Source organism: Martes martes (genome assembly GCF_963455335.1).
Source record: "Martes martes genome assembly, chromosome: 14".
NCBI lineage: Eukaryota > Metazoa > Chordata > Mammalia > Carnivora > Mustelidae > Martes > Martes martes.
The window spans coordinates 30,666,711-30,685,692 of record NC_137902.1 but is presented as its reverse complement, the minus strand read 5'-3'; the positions used below and the strand labels follow the sequence as shown (position 1 = coordinate 30,685,692).

General features: G+C 55.9%; 1 protein-coding gene across 1 annotated transcript in view; it reads right to left on the bottom strand.

Annotated features, from left to right (window-relative positions):
• Nucleotides 1-2,030: 2,030 nt before the first annotated feature.
• Nucleotides 2,031-18,982, bottom strand: part of SLIT1 (slit guidance ligand 1) — a 163,302-nt gene continuing 146,350 nt past the window's right edge. The window contains exons 26-37 of the mRNA XM_080822669.1: nt 16,705-16,868; nt 14,849-14,973; nt 14,466-14,563; nt 11,686-11,825; nt 11,462-11,555; nt 8,797-8,934; nt 7,316-7,553; nt 5,730-5,860; nt 5,134-5,288; nt 3,817-4,105; nt 3,280-3,491; nt 2,031-2,494 (exon numbers count right to left, since the gene is read on the bottom strand). Of these exons, the coding sequence (XP_080678795.1) occupies nt 2,256-2,494; nt 3,280-3,491; nt 3,817-4,105; nt 5,134-5,288; nt 5,730-5,860; nt 7,316-7,553; nt 8,797-8,934; nt 11,462-11,555; nt 11,686-11,825; nt 14,466-14,563; nt 14,849-14,973; nt 16,705-16,868 (2,023 nt within the window). The 3' untranslated portion in view covers nt 2,031-2,255. The remainder of the gene's footprint in view (nt 2,495-3,279; nt 3,492-3,816; nt 4,106-5,133; nt 5,289-5,729; nt 5,861-7,315; nt 7,554-8,796; nt 8,935-11,461; nt 11,556-11,685; nt 11,826-14,465; nt 14,564-14,848; nt 14,974-16,704; nt 16,869-18,982) is intronic.

The following is an 18,982-nucleotide window of genomic DNA, read 5'->3' as shown; positions in this document are numbered from 1 at the left end:
CACTCCTGTGGCAGAGCCCAGCCTTCCAGCTTGACAGAGGGTGAGCGTGGGGCCAGGCTGAGATGTGGGGTGTCATGGAGGGGTGGGGGAGGGCCATGGCCAGCTCACAGGGCACTCCCTGTGAACAGACCCCCAACCCCCTGGCACTTGGGAGTGCAGGACTCCTGGCAGCTGTCACCTATCTGCAGGTGAAGAGGCTGCTGCCAGTCGGTGCCCCTCAAGCCCAGGGAGCCTCATCTACTCCAGGGCGATGGGGAACAGTGATGGCCAAAGGCAGGTAAGTGTCTCGGGGCCGGTGGTCCCAGAATGCCTGTCTTCCACACAAAGGGTGAGCTAGCTACACTTGAACTTTCCTCCGTAGATCAGCACCTGCCTTGTGCTAGAGCTGCTCGCTGCAGTCCCCCAGGAGCCCAGAAATTGTAGGTAAGAGAGGGATGACATGCAGGCCTAGGAGAAGCCTCTCAAAGCCCCCACTGCCGTGCATGGAGGGGAGGGGCGCTGCAGCCTTGCTCAGAACTACAGTAGAGCCCTGTCCCTGGTGAAAAGCCAGCCCGCCATGAGAACATCTCTGCGCTTGGGCAGGACAGATCCCGTTTGCATTACAGGACTTCTGGGACTCAAACTCATTGGCCGGAGTCCCAGTGTAGTGGAACATGCCAGGTTTCCCCAGTTGTAAGGGGCTCCAGCCCTCTGCTGTTCAGCAGCCAGAGCTCCTGCTTCCCCACCCCCTCCCGCCCATGGTGGCTAAGGATATGGGCACAAGACCACCTCAGCCACGCCACAGCCTGCTCCCCCAACCCTGTCTTCTGGTTGTAGATGGAAGGGGCCAGGAAAGGGACATGCTCATTCCCCTTGGCTACTGTGGTCCCCTGGGGCCACACTCTCTTGGGGAGACATCTGGGCAGGAGAGTGACCTATCTTCTAGCCAGTTTGCTATTTAAAGATAAGCTTTTTGTGTTTTCTGCATGGAAAAGAAGCATTTGTAGTCACGTGGCCACACATTCAGTGACTCTTCAAAGAGTCCTTCCTTGCAAATGCCTAGGTGAGCAGCTCTAGCCTGGGCCAGCGTCTATGGTTGGTGATTGGAGCCCTCGGCTCCTCTCTTCCCAGGCATCCTGTTTACTCCCGGGATGCACTACATTCGTTCATATCTGTCCAGTAGAGCAGCCCCGTACCAGCAGCCCTTGGGCAGGTAAATACTTGTTGATGTGATAAATGACAGTGGATCTTCTGTCTCCTCCAGCCTCCCTTCTGGAGCCACAGTGGGAGGGTCTACATTGCTCCTACTTATGTTCAGTCAAACCACCTCACCATCTGATGGCTGAGGAGACAGAGGCCCAGAGTCACAGAGGCAGCAGAGGTTTCCTGGTGCCTGGACTGCTGCTCCCTCCTGGTCTGCACTGTGAGGGATCTGAGCCCTGTGTCCATGGGAGCAGACCCCTCCCTGGCTAGGGGCTGGGAGAGCACAGGACCAATACCCCTTCGGTGGTCAGTGTCTGGATGGAGTGGTTATTCAGCTGGAGCCAAGAACTAACCTCCCCTTCACTTCTCCGCTCCCCATTCTCTCTGGTGGGATCGCCACCCCAAAGAGACCCAGGGAACACTGTCTCCACCTTCCTTGAAGCTACTGTGGTCAACCCCTAACATTAGGATTTAGAGGTCTGGTCCTAAGACCCACCTCCAACCCCAGCTTCCTTCCCCATGGAGCAGTGGCTGCAGGGCTCCTCGGCCCAGGAGGCAAGGGTCAGTCCCTTCCTGGCCAGCAGGAGGGGCCCTTCCCCTCTGCAGCCTGGCCTACTGCTAGCAGCCGATGCTGCAGCAGCAAGTGGAGCAGAGAGCCAGGCTGGCTACCCCAGGGGAGGCTTCAAGGTCATCCGCAGGGGGCAAGGGCCTTCTGAGGCCAGCATGGGCCACAGGTGAGAAGGAAAAGCTGGTTTGGGAAGGGGCCAGTCCCTTCTTCAGACCCAAGTAGTAAGCAAGCAGGGGGTGTCACCATTCTGCACTTCTTGGCCTGACCTCAAGCACACATTCATTCAACAAATATTTATTAAGCGCCTATTTGTGCAAGGCACTTCTGGAGAGGGCAGCCTGCAGCCCGGGCCCCGCCCACCCATCCCGCCCCCAGTGCTGTTGCTCTGGGAGGTCGGCCCAGGAGCCACTCCGCTGGCCCACACCCCCAACCCGGCTCCAGGCCACCGGGCTCCGCTGCTGCCGTGTCCCCTTGCCCGCCTCACCCCTCCCTGTCCAGCCAGGCACTACGTGCAGACAGCACAGCCACACTTGGTGGGCTTCTCCACCTCCTCCGCAAAAGAGGTCCCGTCGCTGCACTCAAAGGTGAACTTCCTCCGCTTCAGCCGCAGGCCCTGGCAGCAGCCCTGACCTGGGCATGAGCCCCGGCACTCCACCCACGACAGCGGGCGCGTGGTCTGGCAGATGGCATAGCCTCTCTGGACCTGGTGAAAGTCCCGGACAGGGTCCCCCCGGCACTCGGACTCTGGATAGGACAGACACCAAGAGAGAGCCTCAGGGCCCACCCGTGGGCCAAGGCTGGCCCGGGGGGAGGGCAGGAGGAGGAGGAGAGGCAGCCTCCAAGGACCAGGTCCTCTAGCGCTCAGACTCCACCTCCGTCCCCACCAGACATGCACATGCACGGTCTTCTCCTGGGCCCACAGTCCAGTGAGTAGGAAGGAAGAACTTTCTAGCTGCCAGCACCCTCCAGGACAGCGTGGGCTGCCAGGTAAGTGGGCTCCGTGCAAGAGGAGGCTTGCGGCTGGGAAAGCAAGAATAGAGAAGGAAACTGTGCCAGGAGCAGGGGGGCCTGCAGGACCCTGAAGGTGCTTGCGTTTTGGACTTCCCTCTGCCCAGCCTCAGCAGTCTCTAGTCCAGCAGAAGCATCTTGGTCACAGGGGCCAGGGAGGGCCTGGGAAAGAGTTCCCAACCCTCAGACTTCTGCTGCTCCCAGGGGCCCAAGGTAACAGGGCCAAGATGTGGAGGTTTGGGCAGGAGCTGTTACCCTGGGCAGTCTCTTCTGTAAGGGGAGACCCCCAGCTACAGGGGTCATGGGTAAGGGGGTACATGCCCTTGGTAAGGGGGCTTCTGGGCAAGCTGGGCCATGTGTTGGGTGGTGGGGCTCAAAGCCCAGAGGTACTACAGCCCAAGAGCAGTCCAGGGTGCAGGAGAGGGGAGGGGACACAGAAGGGGATGCCAGGTTTGGAGGAGGAAAAGTCAAGTCACTATTGCAAGTTGTGGAGAAGGCATGTCAGGAGGGGGGCCCCTGACCTTGCTCACACTGCTCGCCCGAAAAACCAGGGTCACACACGCAGTGTGCCCCCTTGGTGGCCAAGGCCTGGCAGTGGCCGTGGAGGCACCGCAGGCCCCCACAGGGGTCCACAGGTGCCCCGGCCTGGTTGCACAGAGCCCCCGAGTACCCATCCTGGCACTGGCAGTTGTAGGAAAGAGCGTCGAGGGGCACACACTTCCCGTGGACACACCTAGAGGGGACGGAGAAAAGGTACTATGAGAATAGGCTGTAGCCAGTCCAGTCCTAGCGCACCCCACAATCCCAGCCATGGTGTCAGGGGATGTTATACTGTGCCCAAGAGCAAAAGGGAACAAAATGGGATTCTGTCACCCCTGGCCACCCCCTAGGGCCCTCTTCCTATTAATAAAAACTGAAAACTAGAAAAAATCAAAATCGTTGGGCCATGTGTTCCAATTTGGAGGGGTTTAAGAATAGTCCATGCAGCAGCCCTCTCCCTGGGGATAGGAGCTGGCGGAGAAGGGAATCTGCAGGTGGGGCAGTGGATGAGGGCTCACTTGTGGCCATGGCAGGGCCCGTCCGCTGGTTGGTCACAGTGTAGGCCCCCCCAGCCGGCCTCACAATGGCACACGGGCCCTGGGGTGGCATTGGGCTGGCAGATGCCATGGAGGCAGTAGAGCTTCCGGCAGGGCTCACAGCCCGGCACCACGCCTGGCTTCATCCGTGTCTTGGTGAAGTCCTGCAGCTCATTGTTGATGTAGAGGTTTCGGATGCAGCCATGGAAGCTGGTGCCATTGAGGATCTGCCACAGGCGGAAGGCGGCGGAGTTCACATCCACAGGCATCCCTGGGGGGTGGTGGGGGGCAGGAGGGGACAGAGCTGGGCTGAGGCAGGCTCAGACCATGCCTGGCACTCACCACTGAGGTCCGCTGGGCATCCCAATAGGGTTCCCTCCTGCCCTCCTGGCCTCTGTCCTTCAGTCTCTGCAACCCTGGGCCAAGGTCCTTTGCCACCTTGGAGGGTCCAGACTCCTTTCCCGGAAGAAAAAGAAAACCTGCGCCCTATATGACTAGAGCCCAGGGTCACTAAGCCTGTAGCAGCCAGCTGACAAAGAGGCCCGGGTGCCTAAGTTCAGGCTGCCCTCGCCCAAGGCTCTTTCCTGCACTGTGGGACACCAGCTCTTACCTCCTTACTCCAAGAGCAGCAGAGGACCTGGGCCTAGAGCTTTGTCACCTGCTTTTGTGGTCGTCGCAGCAACCCTCTGAGGTCAGAATGGCTAAACCCCATCTGGTACTCAGTGACCTGCCCGAAGTTGTACAACTAATAAACCACAGGGCTGGTATAAGAACTCAGGGCTCTCTCCTCCCCTCCTGCTCAAGAGTCTCACCAAGGCCCTCCACAGCACTGAGAAAACCCCACTATTGCAGAAACCTGACTTGTCTGGACCTGGAAATGTTTGCAGGTACAAAGCATGGAAAGCCAGCTGGGGCATCCCAGCTGATGCGGGGACTCCGTGCTGGAGCCTCATGCAACAGCTCTGGGCCGCAGAGAGCTCCGAGGACCCTGAACACTTGACAGGCTCTTGCTGGTCCAAAGCCAAGAGGAAAAGTGCCCACTTTGGAAAACAACTAGGAAAGCTCCAGGCTCCCCTCAAGGCCAGGCCTCAGACCAAACCCAAGGTACCTGTCCTTGGTCAGCCTGGACTCCAGACAGGAAAGGCCATCCACCAGTAGGCTGGAATACTCCCCAGTCCAGTGGCCTGGGCACCAGCCCTCCTGGCAAGCCTTAGGCCAGAGAGCAACAGAGGCCCCACCTGGAATGGCTGTTGCCATCACCTAAGTGAGCCTCAGCCTCTCCTTGGGCCAGGTCCTTACCTCCCACATAGAGGGGGGCCTCGCTGTTCAGCGTGTAGTGTTTGCCAAAATTGTCCATGGTCATGGGACTGCCTCCATCGATGGAGAGATTCACCATCTGGTCAAACGTGACCAGCTCAACGGTATGGAACTGCCCATCATTGATTGTCTCGGCACTGGAAGAAGATGGGGTGCCCCCACCCCAGGAAATGGGCTTCAGTTTGGCCCATCTCTGCCTGGGCCCTTCCCCAGAAAGGCCACTGGTGCGTAGCTGCTTCCCAGGGAATAACATCTCTAAGGGAGGAGGGTGTGTAGACTGTGGCCTAGGGCCTAGTCCCTCCTGCTTCCCTCCTTGGGACTCCCTGGGCAAAGCTGAGCAGTTTGGGACAGGGGTTTCCAACTTACCATCTCTCCCTTCCCCTAAAGAAACCCCAGTGAGGAGGAGGTGGGATAGGGAAGGGTGGGCCCACTGCTCAGGCCTCAGCTCCAAGCTGGGGCCATACTTGATGGTTCAAAGGCCCTTCCCACTGGAGCAGCCCAGGTCTGGTGGTCCCGATAACTGCCTGCGCTTACTGGGGAGACCCTCAGGGAGGGCAGTGGGCATGATGGAGCCTTACCTGTAGATGGCAGAGCTGGGGTAGCTGCCTGGGTCATAGCTGACACGCACATGACCCTGGTATAGCTCCACTGCAATGTGGTCATTGTCCCCATTGTACAGCAAGATCCCGTTGTCCTCTGCCGTGGACACCTGTGGGGCAAGGGCACTTTCTCTCCCACATAGCAGTGGCCCAGGGAGGTGGGCAGATGGGGGATCCACATTTGGAAGACAAGTGCTATGTGCAGAGCGGTGGCCCCTGACTACCCAGCCTACACAGGGGGCACATCCTCCAAGGGATGCTGACAGAAGCTAGTAGCCCCTGGTTCACATGCCATCCACTGCCAGTAGGAGAAGGCAGATGGACCAGCTGAGGCCTGGAAACTGTGTGCTAGGAGGGGCAGGTAAGAGACCTAAGGGCACCTGCCCGGAGAGGAAGGTCCGATGGACATGAGGTAGCCCGTTCTGTGGACCTCTGGGAGCCACCAAGAGGACAAGTAAACGAAGGCTCTTAACAGCCATGACCACCCCAAGCTGGAAGGAGCCATTCAGGAGGTAGTACCTGTCTCCGGAGCCATGCATGCAAAAGCTGGAGCTATCTTGGGCGGGAGAGCGCTCAACAGTGCTGTAGGGGCCATGATCCTGCCTTGTCCCTCTTTCCCCACTTCTTGGTAAAGAGTCTGACTCCCTGGTCGCATAGGGCTGGCACAGGGCCCAGGCTGGACCCAACATAGCACTCCACCTGGCTGGACTTCATGGCTGGGCCAGGGACAGGCAAGTGACCGAAGGCAGGCCAGTCAGAGATCTTCCCTGAGGTCGGTGACTACTGTCCAACCAGCTGGCAGGGCAGAGCCTGCAGCGGGACAGCAGGGCAGACCCACCTCTCTGTGGAGGTGCCGGAGGACGTGGGGGAATTTATTTTATCGAGCAGTTAGGCTAGCTGTGTTCTTGCAGTGTAGACAATGAACGTGGGTGGGATGTGGGAGAGGTGATGAAATGGGGGAGCACAGTGAACATGTTGGGAGGCTTAGGGGCTCTGGGAGCAAAGGAGGAAGATGTGGCTGCTGGGGTGGGGAGTGCAGCTAGAGGAAGAGAGCTGGCCAAGGAGGACACGTGGACTTTGATCATTTCATCATGCACCATTCCCTCTTCTCTGTCCCCAAGAACTGTTGGCCAAACAGTGCCGTTCAAGTGGGATGTGCTTTTAGGCCTCCACAAACTGACCTTGGGAGATGAAATTCAAGACATGGAATGGCAAAGTAAGGGCCCCAGGGCCAGGAGGCTAAAAATACAAGGCCAGAGCTGAAGCCCAGAGCCAACTCTGGCTGTGCTGCAGCCATATGGAGAGTGTGCAGTGCTGGAGACTGGTGCCGAGGAGCAGGCGAGACAGCGCAGCAGGAGAGGACCCCAAGACCACTTCCCCTGTTCCCTCCTTCCCTGATCGGAGATTGCTTTTGTGACCCAGTAACCTTCCCACATCTGCTTTACCCACATCCAAAGGGTTTTAATTAATACAGGCTCCTCCCAGTTCTCCCAGGCAGGGATGCCCCTCACTGCTCTGACCTGCCCGACTCCCTTCTCTGACCGGGCACCCTGGGCACGACGCACCTGCAGCGTGATGTTGGCTCGGGGCCAGTTCTGCAGGTCCGTGAACTGCAGGTAGGTGTCCCGATCCACAAAGTTGACACTGAGCAGCTTCTCACACTCAGGGCCGCCGAAGCCTGGGAGGCACTGGCACACGGGCCCGCTGCCCTGGTCCACACAGTTGGCTCCATTCTGGCACTCAGTCCCCTCACAGGGACTTCTGGGGGCGGGAGCGAGGGAAGGTACCTCACAGAACTGCCCACTGAAAGGGGAAAGATACAGGTCAGAGAAGGCCAAGCAAAGGGGCAAGGGGACAGCTTTCTCTCGGGAAACAGAAGACTCTCCTAACGAACACTCTTCCCGAGAGAACTAGGAGCCAGAAGGATACTGAGAACAAGGTGAGAAACAAGTGTGGTCCCTGGAACAGCATCATCACTCTCCCCTGGGCATCTGTTAGAAACAGAAAACCTGAATCTGCTTAATAAGGTTGTGTGCACATTGAAGTTTGAGAAGGACTCACGGCTCAGGGCAGTCAAGTCTGCCAGCAAATTTACTACTGCCACAGGAGGAAAAACAGACACAAGCAAGAGAGAAGACTCAAATGACTAAAGAAATAAAAGGGGACAGGACCACCAGCAGGGAGTTCTGACCCACACTACATCCCCAGCACCAGGACTCACGGCCTCTGAGAGCGAAAACAACTCAACGGTCTCTCCGCGGAGGAACGGATCCACAACTGTGGTCTGTCCATACAATGGAATACTAGTCGGCCACAAAAAGCAATGCAGTTCTAATGCATGCTGCCACGCAGTTGAAGCCCAAAACCATGATGCCAAGGGAGAGAAGCCAGTCACAGAAGACCACAGATGGTGTGATCCCACTTATAGGAAACACCCCAGACAAGCAACTCTATAGACACAAGTAATAGATTATTGGCTGCCTGGAGCAGAGACTGGGGTGGAGGGTGACAGATAGGAACAGAATTTCTTCCTGGAGTAATGAAGGTGTTGATTATGGTTAATAGATGCTCAATCCTGATAGTATACTACAAGCCACTGAGTTATATACAGAAACTGGGTGAATTATAGCTCAATAAAACCGTTAAAAAAAAAAAAAAAGATTCAAGAAGAGCATGGGAGGTAGGTGGCCAGAAGGAGGGGAGGGATGCCCCACCCCAACCTTTCAGAGAAGCCACCTTTATGCCAGGACGGGTCTTCATTGGCTCAGTGGACAGATATGTGGCAGGCACTGGCCAGTACTCTGTACCCACTTCCCAGTCCCTCCACCAAACAGTTTAGGGACCCTGTGCTTATGGTCTCAGTGACTAGGGAACTTTCCCAAGGTCACACACCTGAGGAGGGCATAGCCACGGTTAGACACCCAGGATCCAACTTCCAGGCTCGGACCCTTACTCCCTCCCACCAGCTGTGCTTGGGTGCTCCTGCCAGCTCTGGGGCTGGAGGCTAGAAGGCCTCAGTCGCTCACGGTTCCCTGGGGCCACTCACCTGTAGCCCTCAGCACAGAGGCAGGAGTAGCTGTTGACTTCGTCCACACACTGGGCCCCGTGCTGGCAGCGGTGGTCCCTGCAGTCATCCTTGTTCTCACTGCAGCTGTCACCCACATAACCTGGTGCACACTCACACCTGGGAGGTGAACGGGGTTGGGGGGATGGGTGGAGGGGTGAACAGGAGTGGGGGGCAAATGGGTGAGGGAGAGGATTGGGGGGGGTGGTCAGGCTCTCAGAAGCCTGTGGGGCCTGGGGGCCACGTGTGTGACCGAGAACCTCAAGGCCCATGCATCTATGGGACAATCAGGAGGTCAAACAGAGCCCTAGAGAGAGAGATGTCCCCCAGCGCACCCTGGGACCCTTTTCTGGTACAGGAAGAGAGCTTGTGTGGGCCTCTGTGTAGGGGCAGATTCTGGGCTGGGAGGTTGGCTATCCAGTGGCAGGAGAAGGGGATCTTTTCATGGAGGACCCACCCTGACCACTGACAGCACATCCTAGGCCAAACTTCAGCCCCTCTCAACCTGCTCAGCAGAACAAGACCCCGCATTGTAGGGCTCAACTAGCTCTCTTCAGCCTCCCCGAATCCACTGGACCAGCCTCCTAGCCCTGCCTCAGCAAACCTAGCACCCCCGCTCAGGGACGCCAGGCCAGTCCCCAGCCCCTAGCTCTACTGTGCTGCTCCCATCACCCGGAGAGGAGCCATTTGCCTGTCACAGACAGAGCACACTCCACCTAACTTCAGTCACAGCCTTGCAAGACACCCCCTGTCCTGCCCCCCCATCAGGCCCACCCTGTGGTCAGACCTATCTCCACTGGCAGCAACCCCCACCCCACCAGCACTTCCCTGCCTTCATGCCTATTGATTCTCGCACATCCTCTTCTCTCTCCCTGCCTCAGTCCAACCTGGGCAACACCACACCTCCTCCAGGAAGCCCTCCCAGCTGCCATCAAGAGATCCCTGTGGGAAACTCCTCCAAACTAAACTGCAAACTCCACAGCTCAATCACACAACCTGGCAGGCAGATGCTCTGCTCCTGCCTGGATGTTTTTATTCCCAGTTTTTCAAGCTGTTAAATACTTTTCTACTCAAATAATACATACATGTACATAGATGTACACATACACACACCCCTAAAGCCAGTTTACGCCATAATACTACTCCTTACTACATAAAATGGCATGATTTTCAGATAGTTTCTCTATTTTAGTTTTTGGTTTTTTTTTTAAGATTTTATTTATTCCTGAGAGAGAGCACAAGCAGGGGGAAGAGCATAGGGAAAGGGACAAGCAGACTCCGCCCTGAGCACTAGGCCCGAGATCACGACCCGAGCCACCAGATCCCCCTCTATTTTAGTTTTTAATGTTCATCTGGACCCACCGTTTGGCTCACAGGCCACGACTAGGGCTTGTGCTGCAGTCTGAACAATGCTGCGGTAGCTAAGCCTCTGCTCTCGTTCACTCACTCACTCAGTGAATGTACTGAATGCCCGCTGAGTCCCAGGCACAGCAGAGTGAGTCCCGTCCTCCCTCCAGAGGGGAGGGAGGGGGTCAGTCCTGCTTTAGTCCACTGCCTGAGGTCCGGCCCCTCTGAGCAGCCGGTGTACCCCTTGGTCTGCCACTGCTGCTCGGTCTGCCATGCCAACTCCACCCCAGCAGCTCACCGGCAAGCGCAGCAGCTTCGGCTCCCGTGCACCCCCTCGGTCTCAGACCAGGCCTCAGGAGCCCAGCTCTTGTGCTTCCTGCCCCTGTCCGTGGGTGGCCCCTGCTGGACCGTGGGCTCCGTGGGAGGCTCCACTCCCCACCCTCGCCTGAGTGCCTGGGGTTTTGTCCCTCAGCCGCAGGTCCTCACCCCCGACCACCTGTGCTGTCCTGACTGGTGGAACGGGTCCCAGAAATGGGACTGTGTTTACAAAACTGCAGTTGCAAACATTTTAAAAGCCCACGACCTTCATGTAGTCTTCTTGTGACCGTGCACTTCCATATAAGCCAGTAACAAAGAAGGCGACAACAGTCAAAGACCTCTTATCCAAACCTCCTGGGGCCAGACAGGTTTTGCAATTCTGAAATTTTGGGATTTGGGGAAAGTTATACAAGGCCTAAAGCATTATGTAACACAGCAATGGCATCTGGGGCAGCCTTTTAGTTAAACATGTTCACATTTCTGCAGCAAATTCTACATACGTTCGAACTACATGGCAAGAGTAGTGACCCTAAGTAGCTTTGTAACCGTGCAGGTCAGGTTTTATTACCAAATATGTTCTGGTCAGACCAGATTTTGCCAATAAATGGGCTTTTGGCTTTCAGAGTTTTGTGCATTTTGTATTTGGGGAGGAGAAATGGTGGATCTGGAAAGCTAAGAGCCCTTTACAGAGCACCTACCAGATGTCAGCCTTGGAGCGAAGCGCTTTCCATGCATTTGCTCATCTGACCCTCGCAACCACCCCAGGAGGAAGCCACAAGGGGGGCCCACTTTGCAGAGGGGAAGACAGGCTCAGAGCGGTCAGGGCATCCACCACTACCCTGTCCCCACACTGACTCACAGGGACCCTGTGTAGCCAGGACCAAACCCACTTGACAAGTAAGGAAATAAAATGGGGAGAACAGAGATGAGGGGACTTCAAGGCCCATGCCCTTGTCTGGCCCTGAAAACAGGCAACACTGACCTGGGCCCATCTGGAGTACCCACACACCGGGCCTCGTGCTGACACGGGTTCAAATCCGGGGAGCAGAAGTCCACCAGCTGCTCACAGGCCCTTCCTGGGGAAGAAGGATGAAAGAGGAGAGAAGCTGCTACCATGCTCTGCCAGGCAGCTGGGCCGGCAGAAACATGCCACAGCCCTTCCACAGCCAGGAACAGGCTCAGGGCATGAAACCCCTCCGCGCTTACCGGTGTACTGCAGGGGGCACCTGCAGCTGTGGTTGCCCACGCCGTCCACACACACGCCCCCGTTGGCACAGGCGTGCTCCCCACAGTCATCCGTATTCACCTCACAGGTTGGTCCTTCAAAGCCGGTGGGACAGGAACACCTGAGGGCGGCGGGTGAGGAGAGCGCGCCAGGTGGGCCCGAGCCAGGCCAGCAGCCTTCCTGAGGCACCGGTGGAAGCCCATGTGCCCCGGGGACTATCCTCATCCCAGAGCTCTGGTCCCCACCTCGGGCCAGGCCCTCCCTAGGTGCTGGGGTTAGAGTGAATCAAACAGCCCTGGACTCTGGGGGCTCACTCACAATCTAGTTGAAGAGACAACGAGGAGATAGGCAACCACACGAGAGTTGGAAGTACTGGGATGGTGCCACACGGAGGCTGGGAAGGGTGGACAGAGGCCGGGGACACTTAGCTCATACATCAGGGATGAGGTGAGAACAGGGCTGGAGGGGGTGCAGGAGTCAGCTCGTGGAGAGTTCCCCCAGGGAGTACCCGCGGTCTTCCAAGTGAGAGGTGGGTCAGAGAGGTCTGAGAATTTTCCAGATCCTTCAAGTTCTGCACAGAACTTGAACTGTTGCCTGAACAGACCTACTCTAGAGCTTCAGAAATGCACATACACTTCCCCAGCCTGAGTGTGAGCTGGGACTGCCTGGAGCCTGAAACCCTCGCGCACCAAATAAAGGGACAATTGAGAAGGCAGAGATTTCCCGACTGGACAAACACTTTTGCAAGACATTCCAGTTCTGTGTATTTAAAAAAAAAAAATCACTGAATGGTCAGCTGATTGAGCATTAAAAATAACTTTTGATGACAGATTAGTCTGGGGTTTGGGCATATAAACTTGGAAGGGTTTCAAATAATTGAGTGACCTGCTACAATAAAACTTCTAATCCCAGCGATTTATGTGCACAAACTTTCCAACATTTCTAGCTGTATACATAGATAAAAAAGGAACATGTTGGATGCTGAGCCTTCTCTCATTCTGTCTCATTCACCCTGGGACACAGGAACCAGTTAGAAGAAAAGCACACACAAAAAGCCCCACCTAGCTCATTATGAGTCGTAATATTTTCCTTCCATGTGTAACAATTACCAAAGTTTGTAGAGTTGGGTTCCGATTGTTGTTGACAATGTCATTACAATTGTTGACAAGTGTAAGGACAACTCTGCAAAGGATACTTTTCAGAGGTTGATGGTGACAAGAAACAAAAATCTATAAACTTACATCCCCACGTGGGTGGCAGAGAAGTAGGACAGTGGGCTTAAGAACAGACTCAAGCATCAGAACATAGACTTTGGAAGAGAAACGGAGGTGGGGGTGAGGAGTAAAATCAAAATACTAGTTGGAGGAGAAAAGGAAGGAGATAACAGGTTTAAGCTGTTAAATAAGCTTGTGGGGGTGATTTTTAAAAATGGGATCAAATTGCTGTGTTAATCAGATTCCACTGGAAAATGATAAAAGTGAACTAAAAAGGGAGATTTTTAAAGGTTCATATTTACAGTATCCTGGAAATTAACTCTTAACAATAAACAGTTCAACTTACACTGAAAAATGCTGGCTGTCACTCTAAGAACGTACAAGAGGAGATGTAGTTTAAACACCTGTTTGGCACAGGTGAGTGAGCACAAAGGTAAGAAGCTCAGAGTTTCAGGGTCCGCCCTCCAGCTGGGAGGGGGCTACCCCAGCTGCACCCGCCCTTTGCAGAGGGGTCCGCTCAGCCCCCCAAGCTCCATAGAACACCCCTCCCCAAGAGTCTAGTGGGGGTGGGGGGCGCTGGATGAAGCGGCTGCCAAAGCCCAGAGGAGGAGGGAGACGATTGTAAGGACGCTGTTTCCAAGGTGATGACCTGTGACAGCCTGTTTAGTGTTTTATTTTTTACATCTGGCCATTCGGGTTTGCAAAGGCAGGTTTGGCCATTCCAGCTAAGCAGATTCAACATCATTTTCCAGAGAGATTTGTTCGCTTGGCAGTTTATTTTCAGCAACTAAATACTATATATTCCTCTGGAAAAACTCTGGGTCCAGGAGAGCTCTGGGGAGGTGGGGGGCTCCTTGAAGGGGCCTGGGGGAAATCCGTGGTGGGGGCGCTTGCGTGGGAAGGTCAGACAGGAGTCAGGAGGGCTGGCCCTTCACAAAGTCCAAGGCGGGGTGGGCATCGGCTACCCAGGTGTGACCAGTGGGACCCAGGTCATGGGGAGAGGCCACGGATGGCACGCCTGGGACTTGCTCCCACCTCTGGGAAGGCCTCCCCACCTGTCTTGTGGGCTGCCTGATACCAAGCAGCGGGCTAGGGGCCCTGCCTTCAGGCAACATGGGCACAGCAAGCAGCTGTTTGACTTCAGGTCAGAGGCCTTGGGAGTTAGTGGAGATTAAGGGGGTTTAAAACACCCCCGCACTGCCTCTCAGCATTGCCACGACATATGCCCGTGGCCACGGACTGCCAGGACCATCAGAAGACCCTCTGGCCCCTGGCAGGGAGAGGCCTGGGGCAGGGATGGGCAGCACAGCTCTGAGCCCCAGCCCTCTGTGCTGCTGAGACTCAGCAGGCCCCCATCTCTCCGGGCAACAGGGGTCCAGCCTGGCATGAAGGGTCTCTAGCTGCCCTCCCCAGCACAGCCCCACCTCCTCCTCCAACACAGGGAGCGCGGGGCCATCCCATTTGGAGGAGGGAGGCACCCAGGCTTGGGTGCTAGACCCGTCAGCACCCCTCCCACCAGGTTCCGGGCCCCCCCTCAAGCAACTCACATGAAGCCAGCGTCCTCGCCCTCCTGTGGGTGGCAGGTCCCTCCGTTGCCACAGGGGCTGCTGGAACAGCTGTCCAGGGACACCTCACAGTTTCGGCCCTGGGGGGGCAAAATGAGTGATGAGGACCTCAGAGAGACCCAGAGATTGCTGTGAGACAACAGAAACAGCCAGCCCCCCAGCAGCAACCCGCCCTGGCCCAGGAGTTACCTCTTCCTTCCTTCATTCACTCATTCATTCACTCGTTCACATGCTGGGTCATTGATTAAACTCTCCCTCACGCGCCTGCCCTGGACACAGTGGGCAAAGCTGTGAACAAGCCAGCCCAACCCCGTCTTTCCTGGAAAGAGCAGCCCTCCCCCTCCCCGGGCCCAGCCTCCACTCACCTTATAGCCACTGGAGCAGGCGCACCTGTAGCCCTCAAGGGGGTCATTATGGCAGGTGCCCTCGTTCTGGCACGGGCTGGACAAGCAGGGATCACACTTGGCCTGGACAGCCAGGGTTGGGGGACCTGAGGCAGGGGGGAGGTGTTAGGGCAGAAAGGAGAGGAGGGCAGGACAGCCCTCAGGGAGAGCGGCGGAAGTCCTCTCCCCAAGGAAATTTTGGGCCCTCCCTCTATTTCCTCTGGGTCACGTTCACACCCTCCTTTCTCAGCCCGCCTCCCCTCGGCCTCTATAAAGTGAGGTTAGTCGCAGCACCTGCCTCGGAGGCCGTGAGGACTAAATATGCTAATTGGAATGTACTCAATGGTCGGGCGCTGGATGCCCATGGAGCCCCCACACAGCGGTCAGGGCAAAGCCATCAGTGTGAGGGCGTCACAATCACAATGACCGAGGTGGGCTCTGGCTCCCCACCCCAGCCCCGTCCCAAGGAGGAGTCCGCAGGCAGCCACCTCGGCAGGGAGGGGCACGGCTCTGCGAGGGGCCATGCTTAGGAGAAAAAGTACATTTGCCTTCAAGTTTTTTGTCTCCAAGGCTGAAGGGGGGGATGGGGGGGACTCTGTCCCATCACCACAGGCAAGACCTTCTCCAGCCCCTGCAGGACTCACGTGTCCTCTTCCCTGAACTTGGAAGCGGGCAAAGAGCCAGCAGCCAGGCTGCCTGGGGCACCACCTGTGAGGGGAATGAGGACCTCACAAGAATAAAACTCAGGTTTCCACTCAGGTCTCCTTCTAGAAATGGAGAAATATCGGTCCTGCTGAAGAGGCGTGAGCCTTAAAAGAGACAAACACTTTTCACTGGAAGGAAGCATGAGTGGATTTCCCAGGTACTGGGATTCTGTTCCTTCCTCTGGGTGCTATTTCCCTGGTGTGTTCAGTCTGAGAAAATCCAGGGAACCGCCCCCCCAAACTTATGATCTGTGTACCTTGATGTTATGCATGTTATATTTCAACAAAAATTTTTCTTAACTTACCAATACCATCTAATAACCATTAGTTAAATACTGAACCAGTGTTTTGCTGCCAACAGCCAAGCCACAGATCAGGGCCCTCTGAAAGGTTACCACCGTGACAGCAGCCTGCACGCCAGGTGACCATTAACCCAGGGCTGTCAGTTTCATTTCCGATGGAGGGCTGTGAGCTTGCAGAGCGCAGGGGCTGGGCCCCCCACTGGCCCCCGACGCACACAGCTGGACCTGGGGCAGCCCTCAGCCCCCTCCCTCGGCTCAGCTGGGCTCCCGGGCCATCAGTCAATCAGCCAATCCACCTCTGAAGGAGAATTTCCAGACACCCCAGGTGAGGCAGCTTCAGGGCAAAGTGTGTGGAGTCTCCAATCACACTCGGGCCCTGTGTTTCTGCAAATGTCAGGAGAGTGGCAGCGGGGTCCAGTGGCTTGGGGCGGGGAGAGGGAGATCAGGGCCAAGCACAATTTCTACCAAAGGGAGCCCTGAGCCCTCCTGCTGCTGAGAGGCTGCGAGTGTCAGGAAACACTGCTATTTTTATTTTCCTTACGTAACCCCAGGGAGAGGGATTAAGGCCCTCACAGCCTGAGCTGTTCTACCCAGCTTTTCTCGTTCGCTGGACATCAAGAATAGAAAGAAGGTAGCCATGCTAACAAGCAGCAGGCCCATCATTCCTGCCACCCGACCCCCGACTCAGCTGGTCACCACAGGGACACAGGAGACCCTGGAAGGCCCTGCCAGAATTAGGCAGGTCCCGTAGGCCCCCAGCAGCAGGTGGTGGGGACGCAACTGTGTACCTACAGCCCCGCCCCAGCCCCTGCTCTCGTGCTCCTGGGCTCACCTTGGCATTCAAACTTCTTGGCAGGCGTGGTGAGGAGCAGCTTGCCCTCCATGTCTGGGGGCCCCGCACAGCGGGCAATGCCCGGTTCCTTATAGCCTGTCTTCACCCAGCCGGACAGCCAGCGGAGGTGGCAGTCGCAGTACAGAGGGTTGGCCCCAATGGCCCTGCATCAGAGAGCAGAGGGCAGCAGTCATCCCGAATGGGGTCCTTCACCCAGCAGGCACTGAGCTTGCCAGGCACTCAGCCAGGGGCTGCCAAAAATCCTAATGGTCCCCATGGCGTGAGCCTTTACTGCACAGCCGGCGCTGCTCTAAAAACTTCCTGTGTGTTATCTTCTTTTTTCTTTAAGATATCAATTATTTCTTTGACACAGAGAGCACAAGCAGGGGGAGAGGGAGAGGGAGAAGCAGGCTCCCCGCCGAGTAGGGAGCCTGAGGCGGGACTCGATTCCAGGACCTTGGGATCATGACCTGAGCCCAAGGCAGGCACCTAATGGACAGAGCCACCCAGGCACCCCCGTATGTGTTATCTTCTCAGTCCTCCCCACAGCCTGCTCTTCTCATGGCATATGTTGAAACAGGCTCAAAAAGGTTGGGCACTTGCCTACGATGGCACAGAGAAAAGGGGGAGGTGGGATTTGAACTGGGGCTGTTGAGGACAGGGCCGCCGCCAGAGTGCATGGGAGTGGGGGAAGGAGCCACCATTTACTGCTGAGAGGAACCAGCTGCTTTCCCACGGCCCCACATCGAATGTTCTCATTAGCCCCACGGTGTAAGCTTTCTTCTCCGTCTCCAACAGGGGGAACTGAGCCTCACGTGGACCGAGTAAATTCCCTGGGGTCACACAATAGTGAAGGGCAGCCCCCAGTTCCAGACCCAGGGCCGTCTGACTCTGAAGCCCATACTCTTTCATTTTTCTTTTCATTTTTAATTAAACAAGGAGTCACAAATGCATTCGCATTGTAAACCACTTCCAAGTACTGCAAACAAAGTCCCCACCTCGTGGTGAATGTACTAAATGCCACTGAATTGTACACATTAAAATGGTTTATTTTATCTTACGTGAACGTCCCCTTAATTTTCTTCAAAAAGACCCATTCCTGTGACTGGTGGGAGAGCAAAATGGCGTTAACTGCAGCAGAGGGGGTTTTGTGATGTCTATCGAATCACCCACGCAGTGGCCTTTTGACCTAGCGATTCTGTTTTTGGGAGTTTCTCTCACAGATACACCTGCCTGGGTGTGTAAAGACATCTGCACAGCGGTACTAACCACGGCACTGTTTGCAAAAAAAGAAACTACAATCCATCTACGATACAAAGAAAGGCTGCCCACCACCCCCAACCCATCACTACCGAGCACAGAAAGACCCATGTCACACCACGCCCAGGCCTGTAGCCTTCCGGCTTCTCCCAGAGTTACACTTAGGGCTCTTTTTTAAAAAATTATTTTAATTCAATTAATTAACATATAATGTGTTACTGGTTTCAGAGGTCTGGGTCTGGGATTCATCAGTCTTCTGTAATAGCCAGTACTCATTACATCACATGCCCTCCTGAATCCCCATCCCGCAACACCTAAGGCTCAAAGTATATCCACCTCCTGGATCATCACCGGGCAGCTTCTTGTCACTAAGTGGCATGTCTTGGACATCTTCCCAGGTCGGCACAAAGGGACCCCCCTCATTTTATCAATGTGCTTCATAGCATCCCAAAGGCTTGGATAGCTCACAGCTTACTGAGCAATTTCCCTACTGCCAGACATTCTGGTGGTTTCCAATGGTGTGAGCATTTCTCTAGAACAGGTGCCTAGAAGTGGGCTTCAGGTCACAGAGGAAGCTCAGGCAGGATGTTCAGAGCTGCCCTCCCAAACAAGTATCAGCTCGTGCTGGCCAGCAGCAGCATCAGGCCAGGCCTGCCCCCTCACCCCGACCCAACACCACACCCCCAGCCCTGCAGTGTTCACCAACCAGCCGCCACACTCAACACCTCCCTGACAAACAGTGGGAGATTTAGAGAGGAGCGAGAGCCGGCTTTGGGAGAATGCAGGGGCCAGAGCTCCTGGGTCCAGCCTGCCATTCATTGATATCAACACTATGTTGTAAGTATAAGGCTGTGGGATGATAATGAGAATGGGCACATTATTAAATAACGGCTGTGCTGCCCTTTTCCACCGGTTTCTGGGTGATAGAGAGGAAGCGGCTCCCCTGAGGTATGTTTGGTCTGATGAAAACAGCAGCAGCTCTGAGCAGGAATTCCCCAAAATAGGCCAGTGGATGACT